Genomic DNA, 24,366 nt, shown 5'->3' on the forward strand with positions numbered 1-24,366 from the left:
TAATAATGACAAACAAACACTTTATGAGCCTTATGATGAAGTTTTAAGAAACCTTTTTTTTAGAGGTTGTGTGGTCCAGTGGTTAAAGAAAAGGGTTTGTAACCAGGAAGTCCCCGGTTCAAATCCCACCTCAGCCACTGACTCATTGTGTGACCCTGAGCAAGTCACTTAACCTCCTTGTGCTCCGTCTTTCGGGTGAGATGTAATTGTAAGTGTCTCTGCAGCTGGTACATAGTTCACACACCCTAGTCTCTGTAAGTCGCCTTGGATAAAGGCGTCTGCTAAATAAACAAATAATAATATAAAAATAAATTAAAAGGGCATTTCTGTGCCTCTACCATATCTTGAATAATGTGCCTCAATCTTCATTATCACTTGTGATGGTATCTACATTGGGATTAAGGCATGTTCCCACTCTCACAGGCACATATTTCAATGCAAGGTAAGTTGTTTTGCACACGGGTACACATGTCTTTGCAGGGGATTCGCCCATGACAATCGCATCATGTTTTCCAGAAATTTGGAACTATTAATATTGTGTAAAAACACTGTGTAAGCCACTGAAACTTCCACAGTATTGTAATATAACTTATTAATTTAATGTACAGTTATCAAGTTTTAGTTACATTTTATTCATTTTACAGGTATCCTTGAGTGGCCATTCTGGACCAAGCTGGTTGTTGTAGCCATTGGATTTACAGGAGGCCTTGTCTTTATGTACGTTCAGTGCAAAGTCTATGTTCAACTATGGCGGAGGCTTAAAGCATACAATCGGGTCATCTTTGTTCAGAACTGCCCGAACACTTCTAAAAACACTGAGGAAAAGATCTTGTCCATTAATCAGAGCAACGGGAATAAAGACTCTGTGGCAGTACCAGTGTCACAAACAGAAACAAACGCTCAGCGACCAGGTGGGGGTGCTGTACCTGAAGTTGCACCTGTCTGACAATGTTGTTTTTTATTTTGTGAGTAAGAACTACCTGTGGCTTTGTGGGACGACATCAGCCACAGACACTACAAAGTACAAAGCAGTGATGGTGATGTTATAACTGTTTAAAAGCTGGACCATCTGAACGAGGATACACTTGGTGAAAAATTATACAAAAATGTTTATAGTCTGAGGAATATGAAGTCTGTTAGTTCTACAATGGTTGGAAAGTGCAGTGGTAAATGTACTAGGTCTTGGATCAGAGCACTTTTAAGAGGACATTAAGGACAGTATTAACCATTCTCATGTTTTACTTGCGGTTCTGAGTTTGTGGTGAGTTATAGTGGCAGAGGTTTCAATTAGTTGTTGAGACATTCAAAAAACATAGCCCTGTATTGACAATGAACTATCAAGAAAACTCATCAATGACTTTAAAATGGACTACCTGCTAATTGAAAGACTACACAAGAGGTACATTGCACTACAATATTACATTTTATAAAATAAAGGAGACTAGTAAACATTACAAGACTTTTCTGTAATTATTTCAGACATGCCAATGGTGATTTGGGCTACCTCAAATCCAACAGAGACACTAAAACATTACTATTCTTAATGTTAGGTCATTTAAGAGATACAGAAACCAGCCTATATTACAGTATATGTTTGTGGTTGTTATGTTTTTTTTGTTTTTTTTTTAACAATAAACAGATACATGAAGTGTTATGGACCATGGCTGTGACATCTTAATAGAACAATCACTGAATATGTATGACACATTATTGTGGAGCAAACAAACTAAACACAGTTTAGTGTTCAGCTAAGCTCTAAGGTACAATTTAGCACTGCAGCAACAAATGAAGGTGTGAAGTTACTTGTAAAAACTAACCAATGGTGCAATAAATATGTGCATCTATACATTATGCATTGTCTAAAATAACCATCATTTCTAATCAGTAAACTGTTGCATTTCTTTTAGACGTCAAGTGGAGTGGAATCTTATACCATCTTACATCATTTAAGGATTTTAAATTGTTTATTTCTAGTATTTTTCAAAGGAATACAACTGGTCACTATAACAAGACTGATACTAATAATTTGTGCAGAGCAAATATATTCAAAGTAATTGTTATCATCAAATCTTTTGGTAGCCTGTTCAACAAGGAACACATTATATGAATCAACATCCTAGCGCTGAAGTGTGAAGACATTCTTAGTATTACTCCTTGAATTTCTTATGTAATTTCAAAATACATGACTTATTTGTTTTATTATTGTTAGAAGATGATGTTTAACATAAGAGTATTCATTTTAAATTAAAATAAATCAATCAATCAAAAATAGCACTGATAACAAATGGGTATTGTGGGCCATATTCACACAGCATTAATCATCAAAGTAGAGTTAACCACCTCTTTTCTAAAAAGAAAGCAAAACATTGATGTTTAAAAAGACTATAATAAATAACCTGGAAGGTTACATTAAGCGCTTCTACATGTGCCATGCTTGTTTCTAGCTTGTTCTGTAAAATCAGCAGTTTTACCCCCAACCAGTCATTGATTAAAAATGTTATCAATAGTCACTGAATAGGAATATCTTCTAATTAGTGTAGGGGTAACTATATTTATTTTCAAAATATTATTTCATAGATTAGCCAAGTCCCCACCAAACATAATTTGGAACTTGCTTGCATCCAACTGGTATAGGTATGAGAGATCAGCTAAAGCAACTAGTATATATCCCGCTTCAGGCCGTCTACGCTTTCAACTACACAGCATGCACAACTGGGTGGATGATTTGTGCACGTTGTGGCTGCCATGCAATTGCAGAACCAGTAGCTGACCAGATTAACAATGGTTCTGGAATCCCTCCAAGCAACATATTTCCAGTAGGTATTTTCATACACTCCAGTTTGGTTCTTTGTTCTTTTAATGTTATATCACAATCCCGAGCTGGAGGCACTCTCCGTTTGACCATCCAGCACGGAACTGATTCTTGGAAAGGTCTGAGGTCTTGGAAAACAAAAGCAACACATACAGTTTTAAAATGACTTAAGAATTCAAAACACATCAAAGCATGAGTGAATGGAGGCTACTGAACTTGGAGGAAAACAGGACTACATACTGGCATGCTGCTCTTGGACCGAACAATAACATATAAACAATGGAAAACTGAAACTTCACTTCAAATGTTTTGTTGGCTTGTGCAGTGCAATATAGAGACAGTGGGAATGGAACTATATAAACCAAACCAAGAGGTGCTGTGTTTGAACTGAACCAAGACAACAGAAAGTACATCTGATTTAACTGCGATGCAAGTTTTTTTTTTTAAATTTTTTTTTTAATTAAGTTTCATCTGAGGCTGTGTTTTTAAGTTTCATCTGAGGCTGTGTTTTTTGTTTTTTTACACCAAGGTTATGTATGATTAACTGTGCAGAACAGTAATTACAAAGCCTCATGACCACTAAAGTTATTTAAAATAGATTATTTTCTTTCAAACAAAAACACACTTACAGTAGGCTACACAGCAAACACACTCAGTTTCTAGAAAGAAAGTTTCTCCAACATATTTTCATTTGATGTTGCAAAAATAAAATCTTCATTTGAACTGATGTCCCAGCAAATTACTTATCATCATCATCATCATCATCATCATCCTCCTCCTCCTCCTCATCCTCATCTGCCTGTGCTGTTAAACTGTCCTTGTCCTCATTTGGCCCATCTTCAATTCCATTGTTACAGTCTTTCTTTGTGGAATCCAAACTCTTTGATGAAAGTGTCTTTATTTTAATATTTGGCAGCTTTTTCAGATCCCCATTCCATTCCCTGTCCAAAACCAATTGAGATATATAGACATAGATATAAGAATTTGAATAATTAAAGCAGGCTTTCAAACATTACGTAATGTATAGCAGGCAGTTTTGATTTGGGTATTAAAGTTGAGTAGGTTGTTGGTCAGTAAAAACATGAAACCTTCAAGTGTGTGCTTTCTAAATAAATTTAAAAAATAAAAATAAATAAAAAACAGTCATGTACCCAGATTACTGGCCAGTGCTGGAAGATACAGAAGTGGTAAACAGGTAGTGTATATACATATGTATTGATTGAATGGAAGCAGCAAAATAATAACTACTGTACTGTGTCTGATAATAGTGGCCATCAAGCAGACATTCAACCTGAACCTGAGGTCAGTGACTGGCATGTTGGCAGCATTCCCAAACAGGCAAACATGTGAGAACAAGACAACAGTAGATGCTGATAGTGTCACAATAAAGATAAGGAAGATGTAAAATGCTGCTAAAACGTCACAAAATAATGATTCATGAAATAATTAAACCTCTACGAACCATCAATATAAAAATCAACAGCAGCACATCTGGACAACATTATCCACAATAAAGAACTTCAAAAGGAATCGCTAGATTTACAAAGCTTTTGTCCACTTTATTTTGTAAATTGAACAAAAGCTGTTTATTTCTAGTTTAGATGCATGAATAATTTATTGTATAACTAAAAACCCAGCCCAACACCTTTACAGCTTGGAGGATTCATCAACCACCTCTAAAAATGTTCCAATAAATCCCAGCTGTGAATTATCCCAGTGGGGTGTATAGCTGAATTGAATCTGTATGCAAAATTATGGGGGTAAAGAGGGGCAGGAAATCTGGATTATAAACCCATAGTGCAGGTTCCTTTTCCATTGACTGATTAAACATGCTGCTATGCATCATGGAATATGTATTTTACTAAGAAAGGAGGTTAAAGCTGAATATTCATGAAAGCGTTCCACCGTATTTTAAATATGAGAACATTACAGTGCACTGGGAAAATATATTTTCAGAATATAGCCCATGGAAGAACTAATCTGTCTAAAAGCAGTGACATGATTATTTATGATATTATGACACTTATAAAACCATGTAGCCAGCTCCTGCATAACTACATGTAGGCTTTTTTTTTTTTAATGGATAGACAGCACGATCCTTCCTCAGAAAGCTCAACAACAGTTTCAAGGAGACTGGAAACCTCAAGTTACCTTGCTGTGTATAACCAGAGTGGTCCCATATTAGGTCACTACAACAATAAACAGTTTGAACACTTTCACAGAGCAAGAGGCTCAGTGCAGCCAGTGGGTAAAAGCTAAATAAAATAGCTTTTTAAAGTTTTTAAAAATAGTGGTAAAACTGGGTAGCAGATCTGCGTTGGCCATGGTATGTTGTATAGAACATGACAGAGGAGCAGCTGTCTTGAATAGGAAACAGCTTTCTTAGAAGAAAAGGAAATCAATACAACATTTTTCTGGCAACCATAACATTTGATCAGATAATACGCACCTGAACATTTTAAGATGTTTACCATTCATAATATCTGGAATTTCTGTAAAAAAAAAAAAAAAGAAGAGAGAGAAGTTTAATATTACCAGTAGTCAGGTTCTCCGCAGACATCTGGTCAGGGAAGTAGAATATACCTCTTGCCATTTTTTAACTGCCCTACACCAGTGGTGCCTGATGGCAGTAACTGAACGTGGGCTCATTCTCAGGTGAGTTTGATTAGCTTATTTTTCATACTTGGTAGAGTGAACTATAGGTATATAAATAATATTTTTGTGTCGCTACAAGAAAAAAAAAAAAAAAAAAAAAAAAAAAGGTTCTAACTCCAACAGATGCCACATAAAACAATACTGGCTTAGAGTGATCTGTAAATAATTGTTAGCCTGTTTCTTTTATTTTTAAATGGCTGACACATTTTGAAGAAAATATTAATACACCTGTGGTCATGACCTCCTGGAGGGGGTTATAACCAAAAACTGCAGCAGTCCAGCTACAAAGGATGCATGTATAGCATAGCATGTATTTATGCAAACAAAGTATGTTATATTTAAAAACAGTTGCCTGTATATTTAAAAAATAAAATTAATTAAAAATAAATTAAATTATTCCAGTTGTGTTACCAAATGTAAAACTGCTATTACATATGTTTAGTTTGAAATTAACAGTAGTTATTTTGACATAGTTCACAATCCCACAGTTTAAACCTTTAGACTGAAAAAACAAACTGGACATGACAAGAGTTTTTTTTTTTTTTTTCCCCATACCAAGACATGCAGTATTTTGTATTTGATTGATATATATATATATATATATATATATATATATATATATATATATATATATATATATATATATATATATATATATATTATATATATATATATATTATATATATATATATATATATATATATATATTATGCACATTTCTGTCCTGAAAAGAGCATTTAGATATTCCTAAATACCAGTCAAATTGGAAAAAAAAGTTACAGTTCCTGTGTGGATCATCCAGTAAATGCATTTTTATTCAGGAGACTTTACAGTATTAAAAAGCTGTGCATTATTAATTAAAACAAAAGTGTTTTAGGTCCTCCATTACCACATCTCTGGACATAAAATTGCTAAGTGTTTAAAACGGTTGTTCTTTATCCACAATTCCAGAATCACATCCCTATGGATTTAAGCGAGACGAGATGACCTGATTGTTGAAATACCAGTGAGAATGTCACTTCATTAAACAAGCAACAGAGTCGCTATTTGACCAGAATCACCCAATATTTATACTTTTATGTGCATTTAGTCATATCCACAGAGCCAAGAAAACACATTAACAGTGAATCAAATAAATCCCAGGTAGAAAATCTTCCCACATTGTATGACAAACGAGTCCTCAGCTCTGTGGAATTCACCTCAACTACCATTTATAACATTTCTTCAACTAGTAAGAATTCCAGAAAATCAACTTCAGGATATATTTCAGTTTTCTAATCCCATGATTATTACAATGGAGCTCATAAAATGTGCCTTTTACAGCATGAACTTATGTTAAGGAATTTAACAATGCTACAAGACCCCAAATCACAATATATGTGTTGACTCTTAAATGGTAAATAGCTTCAAATGCTATTTTAATTTGTATGATGTTTGCAATCATTTTTATCTAGGTCTTTACCTGGCTATGAGCTTGCTTGAAGAATCCCAACTGTCAGGCATTGAACAGACTCCCTCATTTCAATAAAACCACGTACCTTTTAACTCCTCTGGGCCCACCAATATTGCAAAGCTAATTTATCAACCCTACAATTTTCATTAACAACCATTAGATACATAACAAAGCACTACAACAATTCTCCTATAAAACAGTGTTTCCACTTTTTTGTTCCCTATTTCTGCCACACACATGAACCAGCACACACATCAACAGAAGCTTTGCTAGTGCTGTTAGGGTAACACAGTCTGGTACAGCGATGGGTACAAAATGGAATTCTTGCAATTGGAATGTTTTGTTTGGCTCTAGAAGCAGAGATGACAGTATATATATATTTATATAACACAGGTGTAGTACCTACAAGATCCTTAGTTTTTATTGTGCATTCTCATTGTTGTCCAATGCAGTATGTTTTAATATTTGATGCCATTCAGACTTATTTTTTGACTCTCTGAACAACCCTGAAATCAAGATAGTATAAATAAAGAAAAAAGGATAAGCTTCCCTAGCTTCTATAAGCTTTTTATGCTCCTGCTTTCAATTAGGCAGAGTATTATGAAAATGTCTAACATAATTATTAATGATGATGGAAAGAAAGTCAAACCTATTCCATATCCCTCGTACTGCATTCTCTCCCGTTCAATGGTCTGTTTGATGACATTCTCTCGGGAGCTGTGCTGTCTTCCTTGCCTGCCTTTAATGCCATTCACTAGTTCTATCTGTTCCAGCTCACTGTCAAATCGATGCAAATACCTGTGGGAATGGAAGGAGGAAAACCACAGAAAATAGCACATGGGAAGCAGAAATGTACTTGGTTTATGCTTTGCTCTCAAAGGGCACATGCTTATGAGTCACACAAATGTCAAGTCTTATTAAAATGTTTTATATATTAGTATACTTTTAACTGGATTGAATGTAAAATAAATGCGTACATTCCATTTAAATCGCATTTATTCTTCTGAAAAGCGAGTCGATAATTCTATGTCAGCATGTTACAACAAGCTGCACGCTTCCATACTGACTATTAATGCTTCTGTCAGCCAGATCCCACTGTTCCTGAGATTTAACGGAACGGTGAAACAGCACAATAAATCAAATGAGATAATTTGAAAAATCTTTGATACATTGTTTGTTGCCCATCCATGCATTAGTACACTTCTGGGATATTTGAGAGATTTTTAAATATATATTTCATTATATTGTAGAGAGCAACAATCTGCTGCAACTCTGTTCACTTTAAGATGAGAAAACTATACTGTAAAAAGACCCAGACTCCTTAATGAGGAGAGGGAATATGATACTCATTATTTTTTTAATAAACAAGAGAGGGAATATGATACTCATTATTTTTTTTTTTCTATTCACATTGTTTACCAGATCGGTTATCCAACATAATAACCGAAAGGATGTCTTTGGACCTTTTGACCAATAGTTTCTCCATATTTTTCAAACTTTTCGAAAACCAATACACAATATATTGCTGTTGCTCACATATTATAATTGCAAAGGGGGTATTGTCCATTGAGTTTGGTTACTTGAGGTACCCTAAATACTTTTTTTTTTTTTTTTTAATAGCTATTTTGAAAACCTATTTTAAAAGACCAGGGGCCCAATTTTGATAAACGCAAAAGGCAAGGCAATTTGCAAACTCAAGAGTGATTGCATTATGTCCTGCCATATCTCCCATGTTTTGATTCTGAACAGAGCAAACATATGCTGGTGCAATTTGACTAATCCATGGAAAGTGGGAGGCAGAATAGGGCTAGAAATTTAAGAGAAACTGACTTCCCCTTTAATGTGGAGTACTTTGCATGCATTTACAGTGATTTTTAGATAATAAAATAAGCATTTTTTTTCCATTATAGCAAACATCCCACCACAGGAGCTTATATTGGGTACAGTGCCCAAGGTGTATTATTATTATTTATTTCTTAGCCGACGCCCTTATCCAGGACGACTTACAATTGTTACAAGATATCACCTTATTTTTACATACAATTATACAGTGGGGTTTTTACTGGAGCAATCTAGGTAAAGTACCTTGCTCAAGGGTACAGCAGCAGTGTCCCCCACTGGGGATTGAACCCACAACCCTCTGATCAAGAGTCCAGAGCCCTAACCACTACTCCACACTGCTGTGTATCAGTATAATATGGAATTAAATTAACGTTATTGTTGCTCTGAAAAACATAGATTTGTATGAAACAAAACCTTTTTAGAAATAAATACACTTTGTACTTCATAATTCATGGAAGTCGTTTATTGTTAAGCATTTTATTTTGTTAATGCAGTTTTTATTTTAATGTCCTTTTTTTCTGAATATCCAGGTAGTGTATATTAAAGCCAATACGAACTGGATATGTGCTTATAATAAAATCTATGAAGTATGAGCTTCATATAGTTAAAAAAACAGTGAAACTGTTTGATTGAAAACTATAATTTACAGAGCAGCACACTATAACTTTGCCTAGCATTAGTGCTTTGTCTTGTGATCAAAACTGGGTCCCGTATGCACTGAAGATTGGTTGATTAAGACCATTTTATATTTTTTGTTAAGCAGGTTTTAGTCCAGGTCAGAGGTGAAATTCAACAAAAAGTGCAGGTACTCCTATGCGCAGCCGGGTGTAAACATTTATATATACAAAAAAAAAAAAAAAAGTACCAATGAATACATACTTCTAAAATGTATAGACATCAGTAGACAATAATTGAATACATAATAAGCCTTAAACAACCAATTCACCACAAACAAAGAAGCTGAAAATACTGAAATATCCTAAAAGAGGATGGATATATATATATATATATATATATATATATATATATATATATATATATATATATAATATCAGTGCTTAAAAAAATCATATGAAAAGGTCTTAATCAAATGATGTACAATAGAGGCTGACATTTTTTAATTTAGCAGGCACTATTATTAAAAATTATGTACTTGGCTTGGCCATTTTAATCCCTAGTATTCTGTAAAATCATCCCCATACTTTACAGACCCTGGCTATGCACTTACAACAGGACTTGGCCATGCTACAATCATGGGGTTTCCATGCATGTTTTTTTTTAGCTTGAGAAAAATGTCTCGTGTAAAATGCTTTTTTGGGTTTCCAGACACACAGTTTGTTTTACTCGAGTAAACCAGGCTTTTCACCCGACGTCATGCAAATGAATGGGAAAAGTGGGGGTTGATATGTAAATTAGCTATGAGTAAAGAACTTGTGCTGTTTTTGAAGATTACTAGTGAAATTTTGTGGACATTTTGTGAAAATGTGGTTTCCATGCACAGAGAACTAGTACACGAGTGAATCTAAGCTGCTGTAATAAAGCAAAATACCTCGTACCTGGCTGGTTAATTATGTATTTTACTGCTCTTGCTGAAATTGATTTTCAAATGTTATGTAATTAATAATGTAATGTTAGTGGGGTGTCGTGTCGTTTGTAGTGAATACTGTTTCAACTAATTTATCTTACGACTCATTCTTTAAAAATAAACTCGGAGGTATAAAACTGACCAACAGGTATTGCAGATCACTGTGGCTGAAAACCGGCGGAGATGTGATTATATATCCCTAGACTGACCTGCATGGAAACCCCATGATTGATAGCCTTGGCTTAGAATATTTATTTTAATTATTATTATTATTATTTTACGTATTCCACAATGACATACGTGTGCTTCTCTGTTGTGTTTCTGTCTATTAAATTACCATGAACTACTCCAGAAGAAAAAAATAGCTTTTGAAAAGGCTTTTCAAAGCTGAACAAGAGGAAACGTGGTGGAATGATGTCAATGTTATACATACTGTACACTTTCTTCAATTGATTTTTCATTATGGAGCGATCATCGTCGCCGCACACTTTCAGGAGACTTTTTTTTTTTTTTTTTTTTTAAACAGATTTGCTTGTCAGCAGGACAAATACTTAAATTAACTCTACCCTCTACATTATGAATCAGCATAAAACTGTTTAAAAATGCAACATGTTTATTAAGAAAAGAAAGGGAGAACAGTGGGTGTGTTTAGCTGCTACAGCCTTCATCAACATTGGAGAAGTGAAATAAAGACATATTGTATTCGAATGCTTTTAGATACAAATGAAACTATTTTTTAAAATGTTACATGAACATCAACAATAGTAATTACTGTTGTTTAACAGCTGGTGGTAATATAAAAAAAAAATTCACTCAAACAAAAAGTTCCAGCTAGACTTATATAATTAATTACTATAAGTATCATTTTCCCCCTCGCAAAATGGTCAAGCAACTTCCAAATCATTAACCAACTGGACTTATAAAGTTTAATTTAACACAAAACTTTATGGAGCTACGTGGACACAAGCATGACTTTAATGTTTATCTTCATGAGATTAACATTCAAAAACTCAGTTACTCACTAGTTTCATCATGTACATTAAGAAAATAATTATATATTATTTCTCTGTAGAGTGGTTCCCACAATTCATTGATATACATTTTACTTTTAAATCAATTTTAGTTCACATGCCTCATTGAAAAACTAAACTATTAAATCAGGAGACTAAATTAAACATTTCATAACTGTAAATTTACATTCGTTCAATGAACAACCGTCTTACTTTCCGTATCTTAAAGAATTAGTAGTCGATCAGGGGAGGGTACCGACAACATTACTGACCAATCGTATAAATCCATAGCTGGATGAGACTGACCGATTGGTTTAATAATGATTGGCACCAAAGCTGCCAAATAATTTCTCATGACCTTGTTGCCAAGAACTAAGGTAAATAGATCATCCATTGCCATTGGTTCATTTCGATAATATTTTAATGATTGTTTAGTTTGTGTGTGTGACAAGTCTGTTTTCTAACAGAACGCCAGTGGACTGTGTAAAATAAACAGCTGTAAGAGTGGATGGCATGCATGCGCAGTGGATGTAAAGCAGATACAATAAGCCTCAGTACTGAGTACCAGCAGAATTTCACCCCTGGTCCAGGTGTAAACTGCCTTTTTCCATAACTCGTGTTTATTTTCTGCAATAAGCTTCCACTTCTCTATTTTTACTTTTTATATCACAATATGCAGTCAAAACGGTTAAATATATCTCAGGGTAATGTCACCCTCCTCTTGCTATAATTACATTGAAATGTCTCAGAAATAATATAATCAAAGTCAGTTGGGACAAGATCCGGATTAGTTATCTCATTTCATGTACAATATAGTAAACTGTAGTGATTGAAATTACATTTTATGAGCGAACTCTATTGTAATTAATTCAGTACCCAACATAAAGCAGGAATATTTGTTATATGAATTTGTGATAAAGTCAGCTTATTATCACCATTTTAACTTAGTCTTTTTCAAGTGGTATTAAATGGAATTGATTAAATGCTTACCTTTCTATAATTGCACATGCTTCTTTCTTACTATACTCCGTTTTGCTAGGATCAAGTTGGCTCTGAAACCAAAGCAGTTTTTCACCTAATAAAAAAAAAATATTATATATAATAGTGTATCAAATATTTAATGTTCAAAATGTAAATTAAAAAAGTCAGTAACTATATATTTGGGTCAGGTCTCCTAAACTTACCTGTAGAACTGAGACGTATAGCTTTCTCATTCTTTTTTCTGCAAAAAATGATGATGCATTTATCACATAAATCAACAAGTAACGTGAAAAATAATTTGTGATTAGGAAAATTGCATAAAACATTGTTACATTTATTATCTTTATGTGTAGTGCGAATTTTTTTTCTTTCTATCATACGTCAAATAAATGATCAGTTTCAAAGCAGATAGGGAGTGTGAGAAAACAAAATGTAATCAAGGTCAAGGTGCTCACTTAGCACTGTATATGCTGTGACTGCTTCCACAGACATTAATATATTCAATATATTATTGATGCTCACATCATTCTGTGAATGGGCTAACTATAGTAAGTTAATATTTTGTTGCCGAAAGCAATCCAGGGGTACCCTAGCTTTTTGTGGACACAAATCTGTCAAGCTGAAAAAACAGGACTGGTCCATACTAGTTGAGAAGAAGAAGATGATGATATTATGTAAACCTGTCAGAATGTCTAACTGTGTCTGCTGAGCATAGGTAGGGGTCTCTCCACAATATGACTATGCTACTTAGTTGCATACAAAAAGTACTGGCACCCTACACTTAAGATAATTGAAGAAAACATGTTAAATACAAGCATTTAGTAGCCACTAATTAATATGACAAAGACCCAAACACACAATTTCTGGAAGTTAAACAAACAATCTTATATCAAAAAAAAGAAAAAAGCACTTAAGCAATTTCAAATATTTGTTCTTGACATAAGTCTGTAAAAATGTAATATATATATATATATATATATATATATATATATATATATATATATATATATATATATATATATATATATATATATATTGAAAACCATTACACAGTAACTAAGCTGCATTATAAACTCAATACCCCCAAAAATAGGTCAATTTTTCCAATTTCCAACATCTGTTGAAGAACGTTTTGGCAACACAGCAGATGATGGTCAAGACAAAGGACTGGATTCCCGTTTGAGAAAAGCACTCGTAACAAATTACAACAAAGGAAATGGCTACAGGACAAAGAAAGGAATATTGAATATCAAATTTCACAATCAGAGCAATAACCAAGAAGTACTACAGAACAAATTCAACAAACTCTTGAAAGAAGTGGACGTCCAAAGATAATTACAGGTTCAGCAGGCAGGAGAATCACTCAAGCAGCTAAAAGAAATCCAGCTCATGAAAGAACTGTATAAAGGCACCTGAACACAAGGAGCTGTATGCACCTATACCGTCTCAAAATCTGCCTAGAAATATGAACAGGAATGTGAAGCATTCTTCAACAAAATTATCAGGTCCAATGAGACCAAAATATAACTGTTCCCCAAAAATGGACCACAGTATGTTTGGAGAAAAAAGGGAAAACCTTCAATGACGAAAACCATGTAACTACAGTTAAACATGGAGGTGGCTTAGCAGTTCGGGGACTGGAGACATTCATGTACTTGAAGATCGAATGAATGCAGCCATGTATCAATACATTCTACAAAGTACAACGATAGTATCTGCTCGAAGGCTGACTGGCATACAGTTTATCTTCCAACACGACAACGACCCAAAGCATACGGCTAAGTCAACTATGGAATTCTTGAAGACAGCAATGATAAAAGTTCTGTAATGGCCTTTGCAATCACCAGATCTCAATCCAATAGAAATTATTTTGGATCTGAAAAAAGCTGTAGCCAAGTGTGTACCCAATCTGTCTGAGCTGAAAGACAGAATGGGCCCAGATTTCACCATCAAGATGTAACACACTGGTTACAAATTATCATAAACGTTTGAAAGCCATAATAAAAGCAAAAGGAGGACACATGAAATACTAAAGCAGAGGTGCCAATACTTGTGTCATTAACAAATACTTTAAATTAAAATAAGTTTGCTTGTGTTTTATAAAAGATTATTTGTTAAATTACTAGAAATTGTGTATTTTGCTTTTTGTTTTACTAGAAAAGTTTTTAACATTTACTATGCTTATTATAACTTGAATTATGGTATAATAAGCATCAGGTGTCAATACTTTTATGTGTATTTAGAATTACAATGAATCAAGATATCTGGATCAATATACAATTAGAAAACACTGAAAAAAATACATGTACTTTACACAAGTGTTCAAATAGGGAGTCTAGAGAGGTTTCTTACCTTTCTTTTTTTTCCTGTTTGTTTACCCCTCTTGCCATCTGAGCAGCTTTTCTACTGTATGGGTGCACAACTTTCTTCTCCACTGCCCCTTTACCTTTGAGTGCTTTAGGTGCTTTCGGCTTCGAAGAAAACAGTTACATGGAAAATAAATAATCCAGAGGAGTGTAACAAACATTGCATGCATTGCTGTGCATTGATACCCCACCACCCCAACATAACCATGCCTAAAATGCACTGGGGTGAAACGTGTTGTAACTAAATAACTGCACTGCATACAACACCAAAGTAACCACCACCACTTTGGCTGCTGCATAACACATGTAATATATACTATACAAACACTAATATATATATATATATATATATATATATATATATATATATAATTTGGGATGCCGACGTAAAACGTAGTATTGCGTGCGTATTACATTGGAAAGTTATACTTAACAGATTTTACTTAATAAACAATAAAACAACCAGCAATCTAACTTAGTTACTGTATACAAGTTCTGTTGTCGCAATTTCTTTGGTAAGACTAGTCATAGTTGGTAAGAATCATAGAATACAACCAGAAGAGCTAATACTGTTTTTTTTTTTTTTCTTTTTGTTTTGTTTTTTACTAAACATACTGTGAAAATATGAATCAACAATATGTATCTTGCAAGAAAAACGGCTTCATGCACGTTGAGTACAGGTGGTTTCCCAAACGTATAAAGCTTGATTAAACCGAACTCTCCCCCCCAATATATGATTTTTTTGTTTCAACATGATCAGCTTTAATTAAGAATATCTACTACAACTTATAGAACACTTACCATTCTTTGAAAATATCTCAAACACGTGTTCGTATCAACGTAGCAAAGTGGAAAGGCTGCACTGTTATTTGTGTTCCGTGCAACAAACTGGGATAGTACAACATACAGTTCCGGATAACTTTTATCTATGAAGAGCAAGCAGTGCCGAAAAAAAACGTACATTCATAATAACATACTTGAAGAGGAATATAACTACTTTCGCTACATACCATTGTTTTATTTTAAATGGAAAGATTAAAATGTGGGAAGTCATAAGGGAAGCCACATGATTATCTCTCTCGATCTAAGGCTGCGTTCACTATACATTTTTTGACGGCTAGATTGCAGACGGGAGATTACGTATGACGTCACGTCTGACATCACGGTCTGTGTAGCCGGAGCTTGGACATGATTTGGAGGTTAGCTGCAAATCATAGAGAACAAACATGGAAGCCGATTTAGTTGTGATTTGTATTAAGAACATAAGAAAGTTTACAAACGAGAGGAGGCCATTCAGCCCATCTTGCACGTTTGGTTGTTAGTAGCTTATTGATCCCAGAATCTCATCAAGCAGCTTCTTGAAGGATCCCAGGGTGTCAGCTTCAACAACATAACTGGGGAGTTGCTTCCATACCCTCACAATTCTCTGTGTAAAAAAGTGCCTCCTATTTTCTGTTCTGAATGCCCCTTTAAATAATCTCCGTGTGTGACCCCTGGTTCTTGTTTCTTTTTTCAGGTCAAAAAAGTCCCCTGGGTCGACATTGCCTATACCATTTTAGGTGAACGCTTGATTCAGATCACCGCGTAGTCTTCTTTGTTCAAGACTGAATAGATTCAGTTCTTTTAGCCTGTCTGCATACGACATGCCTTTTAAACCCGGGATAATTCTGGATGCTCTTCTTTGCACTCTTTCTAAAGCAAGAATATCCTTTTTGTAACGAGGTGACCAGAACTGAACACAATATTCTAAGTGAGGTTTTACTAATGCATTGTAAAGTTTTAACATTACTTCCCTTGATTTAAATTCAACACTTCTCACAACATATTCGAGCATCTTGTTGGCCTTTTTTATAGCTTCCCCACATTGTCTAGATGAAGACATTTCTGAGTCAACATAAACTCCTAGGTCTTTTTCATAGATTCCTTCTTCAATTTCAGTATCTCCCATATGATATTTATAATGCACATTTTTATTGTCTGCGTGCAATACTTTACACTTTTCTCTATTAAATGTCATTTGCCATTTGTCTGCCCAGTTTTGAATGCTGTCTAAATCATTTTGAATGACCTTTGCTGCTGCAACTGTGTTTGCCACTCCTCCTATTTTTGTGTCGCCTGCAAATTTAACAAGTTTGCTTACTATACCAGAATCTAAATCATTAATGTAGATTAGGAATAGCAGAGGACCTAATACTGATCCCTGTGGTACACCACTGGTTACCTCGCTCCATTTAGAGGTTTCTCCTCTAATCAGTACTTTCTGTTTTCTACATGTTAACCACTCCCTGATCCATGTGCATGCATTTCCTTGAATCCCTACTGCGTTCAGTTTGAGAATTAATCTTTTATGCGGGACTTTGTCAAAAGCTTTCTGGAAATCTAAATAAACCATGTCGTATGCTTTGCAATTATCCATTGTCGATGTTGCATCCTCAAAAAAAATCAAGCAGGTTAGTTAGACACGATCTCCCTTTCCTAAAACCATGCTGACTGTCTCCCAGGATATTGTTCCCATATAGGTAATTTTCCATTTTAGATCTTATTATAGTTTACATAAATTTACATATAATAGAAGTCAGGCTTATTGGTCTGTAGTTACCTGGTTCGGTTTTGTCTCCCTTTTTGTGGATCGGTATTACGTTTGCAATTTTCCAGTCTGTCGGTACAACCCCTGTGTCAAGAGACTGTTGCATGATCTTGGTTAGCGGTTTGTAAATAACTTCTTTTATTTCTTTGGGAGTACTATTGGGAGGATCTCATCCGGCCCAGGGGATTTGTTTATTTTAAACAAATTTTAAACTCTTGCAGAAGAGGTGGATGTGATAGAAGTTCTGTACCCTTAAGTTAACTAATAATCTGCTTAATTTGACTTTTTGAATAGTTCAGCTTATAAAATGTTGGATGATTCAAATTCCTTATACAATTTTATACTTAACTTGAAACCCCAACTGTTTAAAATGATTTTAAGGCTCTGCTTAGGCAAATTATGAGTTAAGGGTTGAATTAAGTAATTGACAGCAGCTCGGTTGGAACAAAAACCAGCAGAGGCACAGAGTACATTGGGTACTCCAAGACCAGGGTTCAAAACCACGAGTTATATAATAGTGGTAACTTATACAAGCTCCTTTTCTGTGTTATTCCAGACCTCAAACTAATGGGTGATCTGTTTCCATTATGAGGGTATGTGAACATCAAAGTAGGATCTGGAGGCAAGATGATTAGAACAGAGACTCCAACACCAACACTGCAGACAGATTTCCAAACCCACTGAGAGCTGTTCTAGGGCCACAATACATGCCCCTTTTTATAGAAGCCTGAGAAATTAATCCATCAGTAGGCCTACAGGTAACTGATAACTCCCACTTTTAAGATTTTACAAGTAGTGATTGTTATGAGAGTAAATATGTTTTGTTTTGACTAAGCACCAAAAATACCGATTGGAAGGAATTGATCCAGAAACAGGGGTTTCCAGAACAAAACAAATACATTACCAGATGACTTATTTTATTTTATTTTATTTTTTTAATACCTGCTCAGTCAATTGCAGTGAATCGTTTGTGCAATAGTATGAATGTCTATCAAACCAATAACTTAAAATATTTTTGCATGTGTTTATACATACTGTAAAAATCTACATCTGGATGTATTACAGGAATATATTAGTAATTACTTTTCTGCACAGGGCAGACCCAAGTCCCTACAAAGGGGATTTGGCTAGAAAAAGTTTGAGAACAACTGCCTTAATGCACTATACACTGAAAGCCTTTTGTCTGAAGCATCCTGAAATACATGATTTTTTAGTCATTTTAACCTTTTGTTTACATACAAAAAAACAACCTTTCATTTGTATTTATATATATATATATGCTCCCTAACATATATTTTGAGAAGGAAACAGGTGCCTGGCGTAAATGTTATCTGGACAACTGACAAGTTGTGGAAACACAGTCGTTGTTTTCTGGCTGGCAGAGTAAATTGATATTGATTTGAACAGCTGGCTAACCTCATTCTAGAAACACCACAACATCACATTCAGAGCTTTAGAGCTGAATGCTTGAATAATTCTGTGTGTATAGTTGATTGTTCATTTATTAAAGGTGTTAATGATGCACATATTTTCTGTGTGTGGCCCCAATAGAATTTGTATAATGCATACTGCTTTTCCTGAGCAAATGCAGCAGGGTGATAACGGCAGGAACAAAGGCTTGAAGTACCAGCTGGCTGTAGCATGTAATTGACCAATTATATCAGTAGGCATGTTTTCAAATAAAATAGTTTCAAGGGTATGTAACTAGATTCAAATGATACTGTTTTACCCTTTTAGATTTGTATTATGTCTATAATTTATGATATTTACATAATGGATGCAGTGGACACAGTATTTTGTATTATTTTAATAACTGGCTTATTTCCCATTAATAACAAATCAGCTGCTTCCTCTGTGACTGACATGGTTTCAGCAAGTAAGCTGCTTTGACCCAGAAGACACTGCTGGGGTGAAGGCATTAATAAACATGTGGTTAAACTGTAGTTCTCCAGATTCGGAGTCTCCTTCTTGACGTTAACATCTTGGGCCCAAGCTATTACCTGCAGGAAGCTCAGAATAAACAAACAAATACAGCACAAGGGCCAAAATAAAGAGTTAAACATAAAACATAAAACATACACAGGTTAGACTGCACTGCACTGCACTGCACTGCACTGCACTGCACTGCACTGCACTGCATCTTCACTGACTTTCCATCTCCAGACACCACCCCACAAAGGGTTTTTTTCTTCCTTCCTTTTTATACCCAAATTAGCACCAATTACCTTATTTGGGAATGACCACACCTGTGATTGTTGTCAGGGGTAGATTTAACCCCATCCCTGACACAGTAAGATTTATGGAATTATTTGGTTAGCTACAGTTAGTTTAATACAAATTTGGCAGCTGGTACAAACAGTATGTTAAAACTGTTTTTTTTTAAATGTGAACATGAAAAAATAAACAAAAGCATCTTTTCTTGGACTTTGAAAAAAAAGTCAGTTGATTGATGTGAAATGGTCTCAAGACAATTCACAATCGTCAAAACAATTGTTGCAGAATAAAAGCACAAACCGTTTAAACCAGGAATAAAATGGGTTCCTTCCATTTTATTTTATTTTGATGTCCATTGACTCCTGGAAAGTACAAAAGATATACCCATCATCTTTTATAAACATTTTTAGGCACATTGTTAAACATGTGGGGGGGGGGGGGACAAGCACAAATAAAATGTTTTGTTTGCTTCTCCTTGAAATTCCTGTCTGTGCTACAATACAACTGGATTTTAAGTGTGAATATATCCATGAAGAACATGTCTACCCTTTGGGACCTGATGTCATGGTTTTTTTTCTTATTTTTTCCTAGCCGCAGGGAGAATTACGATCTCAAGTACCTCAGATGTTGTTAAGCCATGTGATTTGTAAAAACTCATATCTTTTTTTTCTAAGTTGTTAGCAGAATACAATATTCAAAACACCTTTGTTTACCACATTGATAATTAGGAAATTAAGTTTGGTGTTGCTATACATGGTCTCTAGAATACATGAATAACAATGTCTACAAGCTCAGACAGCATTTATTTATTTTCTGATGCCTCATTAAACATAATGATATACTGCAGAGATGCAGAAAATTCATTAATTTCAAACAAATTAAAATATGTTTGAACTTTCAATCTTCATTTATGTTTGCATGGGTTACCCAAACAATACATTGACTTGGACATTATGAGCATTTGTCGGGGACTGTAACAGAGACAGCTTTGTGGGTAACATCAGACCAGGAAGAGACTGAACACACAGTACTGGGGTGAATGTGCTGCTGCACGTTTTAATAATAAATAAAATATATATAAAAAAAAACACTTTTGAAAGTAAACGGTACATTGGCCAAAACAAACAGACAAAACAAAAAAAAACAAAGCGATCACTAAATAAAACATGTATTGTGCTGGTGTAAAGCCAGCACACATAGCAATTGTTAATTAATTCTTTAGTTTCAGTTCTTAATGACTCGCTCTCTTGTTCCACCTCTGAACACACTAACCCCTTTCAGACAACAGTGCAGGTTTTTATACATTATAAATTAATCAATCTGGAGACGGTCACATTCGGCACAAGTTTAGCATGGATGGGGATTTAACCTCATCCATGCTGTAAAATAATTAACAATAAAACATTGTGTTTTTACACAATAAACAATACATTTAAATCATAATACAACAACTACAATACAAAATAAAACAAAATAAACAAAATACACACAGGGGCGAAGTGAACCCTGTCCCAGGGACACATTTACTATATTTAGATCCATGTATTCTATTGATACCAACCTTTTATCACATACCTAAAACAGTGAAATGCTGTGCCAATTTTATTAACCAGCTGCTCAAATAATTATAGAGAAATTATAGCGATTCGTCTAGTACTAAATTCCATGGGAACATCCACACATTGAATAGCAACACTCATGGGACAGCTTGCAAAATAAATATTGCATGAAATATATATAAAACATACAGTACTGTGCAAAAGTTTTAGGCAGGTGTGAAAAAATGCTGTAAAGTAAGAATGCTTTCAAAAATAGACATGTTAATAGTTTATATTTATCAATTAACAAAATGCAAAGTGAGTGAACAGAAGAAAAATCTACAACAAATCAATATTTGGTGTGACCACCCTTTGCCTTCAAAACAGCATCAATTCTTCTAGGTACACTTGCACACAGTTTTTGAAGGAACTCAGCAGGTAGGTTAGCCCAAACATCTTGGAGAACTAACCACAGTTCTTCTGTGGATTTAGGCAGCCTCAGTTGCTTCTCTCTCTTCATGTAATCCCAGACAGACTCGATGATGTTGAGATCAGGGCTCTGTGGGGGCCATACCATCACTTGCAGGACTCCTTGTTCTTCTTTACGCTGAAGATAGTTCTTAATGACTTTCGCTGTATGTTTGGGGTCGTTGTCATGCTGCAGAATAAATTTGGGGCCAATAAAATGCCTCCCTGATGGTATTGCATGATGGATAAGTATCTGCCTGTACTTCTCAGCATTGAGGAGACCATTAATTCTGACCAAATCTCCAACTCCATTTGCAGAAATGCAGCCCCAAACTTGCAAGGAACCTCCACCATGCTTCACTGTTGCCTGCAGACACTCATTCGTGTACCGCTCTCCAACCTTCGGGGAACAAACTGCCTTCTGCTACAGCCAAATATTTCAAATTTTGACTCATCAGTCCAGAGCACCTGCTGCCATTTTTCTGCACCCCAGTTCCTGTGTTTTCGTGCATAGTTGAGTCGCTTGGCCTTGTTTCCACGTCGGAGGTATGGCTTTTTGGCCGCAAGTCTTCCATGAAGGCCACTTCTGACCAGACTTCTCCGGACAGTAGATGGGTGTACCAGGGTCCCACTGTTTTCTGCCAATTCTGAGCTGCGTGCACTGCTGGACATCTTCCGATTGCGAAGGGAAGTAAGCATGATGTGTCTTTCATCTGCTGCAGTAAGTTTCCTTGGCCGACCACTGCGTCTACGGTCCTCAACGTTGCCCGTTTCTTTGTGCTTCTTCAAAAGAGCTTGGACAGCACATCTGGAAACTCATCTGTCTGCCTTTGAAATTTCTGCCTGGGAGAGACCTTGCTGATGCAGTATAACTACCTTGTGTCTTGTTGCTGTGCTCAGTCTTGCCATGGTGAATGACTTTTGACAGTAAACTGTCTTCAGCAACCTCACCTTGTTAGCTGAGTTTGGCTGTTCCTCACCCAGTTTTATTTCTCCTACACAGCTGTTTCTGTTTCAGTTAATGATTGTGTTTCAACCTACATATTGAATTGATGATCATTAGCACCTGTTTGGTATAATTGTTTAATCATACACCTGACTATATGCCTACAAAATCCCTGACTTTGTGCAAGTGTACCTAGAAGAATTGATGCTGTTTTGAAGGCAAAGGGTGGTCACACCAAATATGGATTTGATTTAGATTTTTCTTCTGTTCACTCACTTTGCATTTAGTTAAATGATAAATATAATCTATTAACATGTCTATTTTTTAAAGCATTCTTACTTTACAGCATTTTTTCACACCTGCCTAAAACTTTTGCACAGTACTGTATATAGCCAGCTGGTGACTCTAAGGTAAGCATTAGGTTAAATATTTAGGTATTGTGATTTAACATTGGAATTAGGTTTGTGAGCAGATGCTCCTAGAAGCGTTGATATTCCTGTAGAATGTTTTTTTTTTTTTTTTTTTTTATGGACAAACAGCAATGAACATATATTGCCAGTATTTGCCTTGGATAATTGACTGAAGTGGTTTAACCAAACAACATCAATGTTTACTTTTTCTATACAGCAACAGCACACAGAGGAAGAGGCTATTTCTATCCTGGATCCCCTTTGTGGTTGTTGTGTGTTGTACACTGACTGGTGAAACATTTTGAGAATGGCTTTAAAAATAGGTTGGACCACCTAACTGCCATCTCAAAATTTACAATGCCTGTTGCTTGTCATAATTCACCATTCCAGAAACACCCAGGAGATTGTCTTAAAGAACATGTTGGTCAATGCGGCCACATTTTTCGGCATGTCAGTACCTAGGACGAGTCACTTTGTATCTTTGACTGCATCTTTGAGTAAACTGGAACTACTGAATACTAACAAAAAAGATGTGAACTTATAACTAAGTTATTTATAGAATAGCAATACACATCAGCCATCACACAAGTTGACACAACTGGCACTGAGCAGGCAAGGATCGACTGAGCTAGGACACAGACCTGCTTTCTCACTCCAAAATCTCACATTGCTGCTTGAGCTATCCCTGCTCTGTGAAATAGAGATTCACATAGCATGTGCCTCAAACAAAAGCAAGGAGATGTCCCTGTGAACGAGGTGTTTGCATCTCAGTGTAGTAGTCCTGAATAATAAATAAATAAATAAATAATGTAGACCTACATAAATATATTTTTGAGAGACCGTATACTTTTGTTGGTAAATGTACTAGCAGTAGGAATAGGATGACTGATGAGCTGTGACAGCTCTCTTGTGGCTTTAAATGAAATCTCAGTCAATTAGCTAACTGTACCAACTCTGTTGAAAGATTTACCAGCTATTTTTATAATCACACCAAATGTCCTGGACAGTTTATGTTTCTTTAGACTCTACATGATCTTACATTCATTTTGTCAAAAAGACCTATTTGCTAAAAGCTAGTTATTACCTTTGACCTCATGTTCTGTTATCTGACCTTTTGGACTGGAATATCCAAATATAATGATATTAATGAGTAAAAAGCCACTACATGACATTTTTATTTTAAAACCAAAAGCCTAAAAAGCAACCTACCAGAAACTTTTTTTTTTTAGTTAATAGTTTTGTAATGATTATCTTTTCCCATTAAAGCATTACACATAACACATTTTAATTAATTGCTGACTGTTAATTATAATTTTTTTAATTGTGACTGTATGTCTATCATGACTTGTATTACTTGCAAGGAAAGTATTTATTAATTATATAATGAACATACAACTGCCCACAATAAGGCAGTGATTTCATAAAGGGGTTCAGGGGACATGATAAACCATGAAAGCAAAGATTGTCACCAGGACCCAGAAATGGAATCTTTGCAGTAG

The 24,366-nt window shown here is 35.1% G+C and overlaps 2 protein-coding genes across 6 annotated transcripts in view; one reads left to right on the plus strand and one right to left on the minus strand.

Annotated features, from left to right (window-relative positions):
- LOC117421180 (uncharacterized) overlaps nt 1-949 on the plus strand; it is a 100,536-nt gene extending 99,587 nt beyond the window's left edge. For all 4 annotated transcript variants that reach the window (XM_034035241.3, XM_059031216.1, XM_059031227.1 and 1 more), the window contains one exon: nt 645-949. In XM_034035241.3, coding sequence (XP_033891132.3) covers nt 645-946 — 302 coding nt within the window. In that variant the 3' untranslated portion in view covers nt 947-949. The remainder of the gene's footprint in view (nt 1-644) is intronic.
- Nucleotides 950-969: 20 nt separating this feature from the next.
- LOC117421181 (translation machinery-associated protein 16-like) lies at nt 970-15,780 on the minus strand. Of its 2 annotated transcripts, none has more exons than XM_059031247.1 (7): nt 15,715-15,780; nt 14,691-14,809; nt 12,542-12,579; nt 12,348-12,432; nt 7,570-7,718; nt 5,262-5,304; nt 970-3,753 (listed from the first exon to the last, which is right to left on the minus strand). In XM_059031247.1, exons 1-7 carry the CDS (start codon nt 15,715-15,717, stop codon nt 3,552-3,554), a joined length of 639 nt encoding a protein of 212 aa, XP_058887230.1. In that variant the 5' UTR covers nt 15,718-15,780; the 3' UTR covers nt 970-3,551. The 2 variants fall into 2 exon arrangements, with proteins under 2 accessions (XP_058887230.1, XP_033891133.3); XM_034035242.3 differs by lacking the exon at nt 15,715-15,780 and adding an exon at nt 15,506-15,708.
- Between the last annotated feature and the right edge of the window lie 8,586 nt (nt 15,781-24,366).

The sequence above is a fragment of the Acipenser ruthenus genome, chromosome 1, assembly GCF_902713425.1.
Source record: "Acipenser ruthenus chromosome 1, fAciRut3.2 maternal haplotype, whole genome shotgun sequence".
Classification (NCBI taxonomy): Eukaryota; Metazoa; Chordata; class Actinopteri; order Acipenseriformes; family Acipenseridae; genus Acipenser; species Acipenser ruthenus.